This window comes from Suillus subalutaceus (assembly GCF_016647625.1).
Source record: "Suillus subalutaceus strain FC151 chromosome Unknown DFJ58scaffold_187, whole genome shotgun sequence".
Taxonomy (NCBI): Eukaryota; Fungi; Basidiomycota; class Agaricomycetes; order Boletales; family Suillaceae; genus Suillus; species Suillus subalutaceus.
Window position 1 is genome coordinate 78,666 of NW_024540436.1, and position 6,331 is coordinate 84,996.

General features: G+C 45.0%; 3 protein-coding genes across 3 annotated transcripts; all 3 read left to right on the top strand.

Annotated features, from left to right (window-relative positions):
• Positions 1–1,162: 1,162 nt before the first annotated feature.
• Positions 1,163–1,619, top strand: DFJ58DRAFT_734774 (uncharacterized protein; the record flags this gene model as incomplete). Its single annotated transcript, XM_041386542.1, has 4 exons — positions 1,163–1,201; positions 1,256–1,289; positions 1,337–1,434; positions 1,500–1,619. The coding sequence occupies 4 exons, from the start codon at positions 1,163–1,165 to the stop codon at positions 1,617–1,619; spliced, it is 291 nt and encodes a 96-aa protein (XP_041237235.1).
• A 365-nt stretch (positions 1,620–1,984) lies between these two features.
• On the top strand, positions 1,985–2,215 carry DFJ58DRAFT_669386 (uncharacterized protein; the record flags this gene model as incomplete). Its single annotated transcript, XM_041382779.1, has 1 exon — positions 1,985–2,215. One exon carries the CDS (start codon positions 1,985–1,987, stop codon positions 2,213–2,215), a length of 231 nt encoding a protein of 76 aa, XP_041237236.1.
• A 1,700-nt stretch (positions 2,216–3,915) lies between these two features.
• Positions 3,916–5,384, top strand: DFJ58DRAFT_734775 (kinase-like domain-containing protein; the record flags this gene model as incomplete). The annotated part of the gene is made up of 5 exons (XM_041386543.1): positions 3,916–4,080; positions 4,133–4,676; positions 4,727–4,873; positions 4,934–5,217; positions 5,274–5,384. 5 exons carry the CDS (start codon positions 3,916–3,918, stop codon positions 5,382–5,384), a joined length of 1,251 nt encoding a protein of 416 aa, XP_041237237.1.
• Positions 5,385–6,331: the final 947 nt, after the last annotated feature.

Below are 6,331 nucleotides of genomic sequence, written 5' to 3' on the forward strand. Positions count from 1 at the left end.
CATGTCATTTTGATATGCATCTTACAAGGACACAACAGGTTTGTAAAGGATTATAAGACTATGTCAGGGACACATCATTTTGATATGCATATTGCAAGCATGCAGTGATGGAAACTCAACAGCTTGCTAGGTCACGATAACTCAGTGTCGTGTGTTGGCAAACTGTCGATAATTGTAGATACTACCATCATAAGCTACCTATCTAAAGCCAGACACACTTGGTAGAAATTCAACAATGTGTCAGTAGATCATACCTTACTACCATAGGTCCATCAATATCATAGCTTTTATAGTTCCCACCAGCGTAGTCTACCTATCCATTCCTTTACCATGTGATCTGTAATTATGATGTTTATTTGTTGCATTGCATATTAGACAAAGCTAGCTAATGCTTTGTCATTCTTCAGTCAAATGCCTCATGCATCTTGAGGATATCAACAATATTCATCTGGCGGGCACATAGAAATAGACTTACTGACGTTATCAAGTAGCTTGAGGACCACATAAACATTGAGAAAAGAATGACATGCTGTGGAATATAGTAGTTAGTATTTGTGAGATACAGGCCATGTTAGAAACTTACAGGTAGCATAGAGATTGAGAGAACACATACCGTGCAGGCATACAAAGGTGTGGTGGTGGTAGTGGTTGGTTGAAAGCAAGAGATGAAGATAACCAACGGCGCATCAAGGTTATGATGTCCTGAACCAGACGGATCCACACTCGGACAGGACCCAGCCAGACAGACTCGGAAAATTCCATTTCCCGGATGTCCTCCAACTCCCCATATCTACCTCTGCAATCTCCCTACAACTCATTCTACCCATCACTCTACCCATTCTTGATCCTCGTCATTTTGCTTCATTGCATTATCATGTCATGCAGTTTAGAAGGCTGATCAATCCAACTTGAAGGTGGGTCACTCTATATCACTTCCATTTCGTAATCCTCACACTCCATTTACAGTCATCGGCAGAATGAATCTTCGGGTCTCTTCTGAGCACATACCCATCGATATTGACTCAAAGGGACACTAGAAATTGCCCATCAAAGTCCTATCATCCGCTGTATCTGTAATGTAGGGCCATACCGTGACTTTGTAAAGTTCATGTTGATTTGAGGATGTGATTTGAGAACTGACATTTGGTTTCTAGATCATCACATGCCTGCATTATCAGTGGAGATCAGGGTGTCCTATCAGGTTGACTGAATGCTAGTCAGTGAACAAGTTATTGGGAAACTTCAAATATTGCAGGATGAGTTACTCAATCAAGGAGATGAGTCTTTTGGTGAGTGATTTGCTCCTCATCTATGCACATACACTGACATATTGCAGGTTTGTCCTTTCCACCCGTTCGTGGTGTCCACCCTTACCTCATGCTGAAGGCCGCCATTGTACATGCTTGCGACGATCATGATGGTGCACTGTTTGTTGTGAGTATGCCAGACTCTTTCCTGTTAGCTTGTGCTGACAGAACACCAACTTTGATCCCTCATAGATAGCAAAGTTGCTCGAGACACGGATACTGGGCCACGCACAATTTGCTGTATATGTGATGAGCAAGATGGTCTCTCACCTGGACAATGCTGTGCAGCATTTTCAGTTGCTTCTGGACTAGTGTCTGGTCCAGATCATGTAGCAGGTATCACCAACCTCACATGGGTCCACTTCAAGACATTGGTTCCACTACTTCTCTCTTCCGCAAAGCTCTTGCATTTTGTCTGCATGGCCACCCCGATCACACATTATCACTTTATCGTCTCCTTTCAGCATTTATCTGGCGCTACAGCAAGTCTGAGCAAGGAGCCTACCGCCACCTACATTCAGGAATCTGCGCAGCTGTGCTGCAAGCTACTGCCCCTCTGTCCAGAGGGCACCTGGCTTCGTAGCATCAACATAGACCATCTGGTCAATTATGTGGTCCCACAATGCCACAAATTTCCAGTTGACACATCCGATGAAGGCATCCAACTTCGCTGAGTCATGGTCAAACTCTGTCCTCTGGCCCATCAACATCGTCCCACAGCCTTCGCCGATCTCTCACAGGCATTCAAAGTTCGCTTTCAACAATGCGGCAGCATCGATGATATATACGAGAGCATTGGCCGTAAAGCTGTGCCTCTGTGCTCGGAGAGATATCCTAGCCACGATACCTTTCCAATCAACTTGGCCTACTCACTCCAGTGCTACTTCAATCACCAGTGCAATGTGTAGTACTACTTTGTATTCTTGTTGTCTGGTACATATTCACAAGTTGTTAATATGTGATTCTCTCCCATCCGGTTGTTTGTAGAAATGACCCTGATACTTGTGCGCGCCAGTTATCTCATTCTCAGTATGTTTTCTCTCCTGTTTTTTCCACTTGAATCGTTTGTAGCCTCGTCTTCTGCTCACCATTATGAGTTAACTGGATCCAACCAGCACTATGAGGGTCTTAGCATGACCACCCCCATCCACTCCTTCATGTTAATGACCATTGTTCGCAGTGCTCTTTATCTGTTAGTCTAAGATGGCCTATATGCATGCCCTCTGCATTCCATGTCATTCTTGGAGATGGTCTTTCATGCGTCAATCAGTGTCCCTCGGTGCATAGTACATTGTTGGGCTATTGTGGTCACAACGACGAACAATCATTTAAAATTTTTAAACTCAATTATCACCACTCCAGGTGATGCTTGCTATCCGGTCAGTTGAACTTGATCCATCCAAGTATCAATTTTTTGTATATCCTGTAGCTGCCCAACTCTCTAGAAAAGTACAAAACACTATGGTCAGTTGACTGCACCTGCATGGTTGATATCATATCAGATGCTGACTGTAACATTGGAATCAATGGTCCTCGGTATATGTTTTGTCGATCAGAGTCCTATGAGTGCAATACATGGCGGAGTACTGGTAACCTGCTAGAATCCGAACGAATCAAAATTGATACAGTGTAGGCTTTACGATAAGCCTGGGAAAGCACTGCAATTGCAATACATGGCAGAGTACCAGTAACCAGTGAGAATCCAAGTGAATCAAACTGATACGATCCAGGCATCAGGATAGGCCGAGTGGGCACATTGGGAAAATATTTCAAGGTACGATCAAACCTACTGGCTAGCCAGGCGTAACAGACCCTAAAAACAATCATACTTCAGCTAGCCACCATATCAACCAAAAGAGTGAATCAACACACAATAATACCACCACTGTTCCAGCACCATGCATTGCTGAGCACCCATTCTCAGGTAATTATTCAGCAGAATTAAAGACTGTACCACATTTGGTGATACGAGTTCTCCTTGATCTCCAACCCATATGTAAGATGGCTTGAATTCAAAATTGACAAATGACGGATTCATAGTGTAGGGGCCATGAGTGAGGGTGATTGGCTGATGCCGAACAGCAGCACCATCTTGAGGTATGAAAATGTTCATGTTTGCGAAGTACACAGGTACTACCAGTTCACATTCATCTGCAAACAAAGGTTACCATCTCCACAGGGGGAGTATCTGCATAGACGAACTGGTTACATCTTTGAATATTTGAAACCACGAAGTTTCAATCTGTCTGCTGCCACAGTTGAACCAACATCCATATATCAAGATTTGCTGCTGTATAACCAGTAGGTTTCCCCTGCTTGTTGGCTTCATTACTGACCCACACATTTCAGGCTTACTACTGACTACTCGTGGATAGGGGTCACCGCTGCCGTGAAGTGGGCTATGAAGTCAAGAGTTGTAAGTCACAAAGTATATTGTAATGGCCATGACTTCTGATGGAAAGTTGGATTTCATAGTCTTTTCATGCGCATGGGGTTTGACGAAATGGTCATCTTGTGCCAGGTTCTTCATTTGTTGGAAATCTACTGACATTCAATGAAAGTCTCGAGGCACATGCTCTAACCCTCTGGTCAATGAGGATCCCCTTTGATGGAGATCCCCCTATTGTTGACAGTACTTTGCAAACGGAAGAATCATTCGATTGGGAGCCTTGATGAGCCTTGTGACTACCTCAACTTCATTCTGGACTACGTGCCTCCTATCTCCGCCCCGTCTGCTAGCGTTGTTGCCTTTGATCTCTTTGGTACCATCCTTGTAAGTTTCATATTCATCCATCACAACACTTGAGTTACTTACCTGCAACCAGGACCGTGACGGTGCTGTGAATGAAGCTATGCATTTGTTATCACCAATGCATCCTGACAGATGCCGCATATCTGAAGTGTATCTCGAATGCGAACTTATGGGACATGGAGACAACCCTAATGCACTCTACATCAACATCATGTGGCATGCGTTGGAGGGTGTCTGCACATTTCTAGGAGTGCCGCTAAGTGAAGTTTTACTCCGCGAAGCTATCCAGACTATCCTGCAACCTGGTTTGTATCCCGATGCAGAGGCTGCTGTGAGGACGCTCCTGGCTCAGGGTTATACAGTGGTTGGCCTTCCAATCCCAGATGCTCAGTCATTTTCACTTCGTCAACTTCCGTTCGGTCTTACTGTGGACAATCACCCTACGCCCCTTTCAGATCTTTTTTCTCAAAACCCCTCTATATTTTCGGACCTCTTGGAGTGCTGTCGCTTGGCATGCAGTACCATCGAAAGGACCCAGGTTCTTGTAGTGATGTCCAGCCATTATCAAGTGATGGAACCAGCAAGTGTCGGCAGTTTCCCAACTGTTTTGGTTCAACGTCCTGGATGTCTAGAATCAGAAGTGAAGCTAGTGACCAAACCCTAGCAGTTGATGGACTACAAGCTTTACAAATGCGACTACAAACATTGTCTGCTCTTCATCCTTCACCAGTGGAGCACACTCCAAGTAGCATCAAGGAATTCCGTGTTTGCAGTATGTATCAGGTAACAGACTTGCTTGGAGTGGGAAGCTTTGGTGAGTTCACATGCATCCTGTTTACTTTATCAAACTGGCTGATGTGCTTTGTTGTGACAGGAAATGTGTCGAGTGCTGTTCATGTCCTCACCGGCTCGGAGGTTGCAGTGAAAATGGATATCCCAGCTGATGCACCGACCACACCCGTTGTACTGCCTTATGAAGTTCTGGTGTATGGTCTGCTGCGCGGACACCCAGGCATACTATCATGCAAATGGAGTGATATGAAAGGAGGAGCACAGTTCTTGGTTCTTGACCAAGTAGGTGTGAATCTTGAACAACTCCGGAGAGTATGCAGGGGTGAACTCTCTTTGAAGACAGTAGTTATGCTTGCTGTCAAAATGGTAGGTGTGATGATTGCTTGGGGAGTGAGTCTGTACTGATTCGTGCACTTTACCAGTTGGATAGAATTGAATTCATGCATTCACGAGGGCTTGTCCAGCGGGACACCAAGCCCAAAAACTTCGCGATGGGACTTGGGGAGAAGTCTGATATGGTCTATCTGCTCTGACTTTGGTTTGGCGAAGCTTTATGTCAACCCATCCATGGGAATACACATACCGTTCCATGAAGGCCGCGTTGGACTTGGCACTCCATGATATGCCAACTATAACGTGCATTTTGGACGAGGTTTGTAGATACCAATTTAATTTCTGCCCAGGGCTAATGAGCCAGGAGCAGAACAGGGACGATGAGATGATCTTGAAGGAGTGGGCAACGTGCTGTTATATCTCTTGCATGGACACCTACCTTGGCAGTGCATCTATGCACCAAGCATCAAGGCTAAACTCCTTCGAATAGGGGAGATGAAAGCTGGTTTGCCATTCTGTGACCTGCTTACCCACTCGCCTGAAGAGTTCACAACCTATTTTGATCACTGTCGTGGTTTGAAATTTGACGAAAACCAAACTACGCATTACTGAGACAGTTGTTCAGTCAGATGATGGTTACAAGTTAGATGTCCAGTTCACAAATGACGTGTCCACACTACAGTACATGGGCCCTTATTACACGCAATGTGATTGAATAAATTATACACTCACCTCTCCCCACCTTGAGATTCATGTCCTAGTCTATGTAAATCATTTGGAAATGATATGCTGCATGTATGTACTTACTGTAATTAGGCGTGATGGCCTTTTTGTATAGGTTGTATCATATACATTGCCCTGGGGTCAAATGAGAGCTTAATCGCTTCTTGGTCCATTACCAAGTGGCACCCTGACTAGGACCCTGAAAAACTTCGGAATCCAGTACCGCGCCCACCAGCACTACCTGGCGTCACAGATGCCATACAGGCCTTGCTACCTCACAAAAACCCCTTGGACAAGTCCTAACAACCACTACTGTCGACCTTGGTGACAATGGCTACCGCAAAGATGCGTCCAACACCCACGGGAACTGGCATCTCAGATGTCTGGGCCACTACCCCCAACTAACAAAGTCAGATTGTCTCAC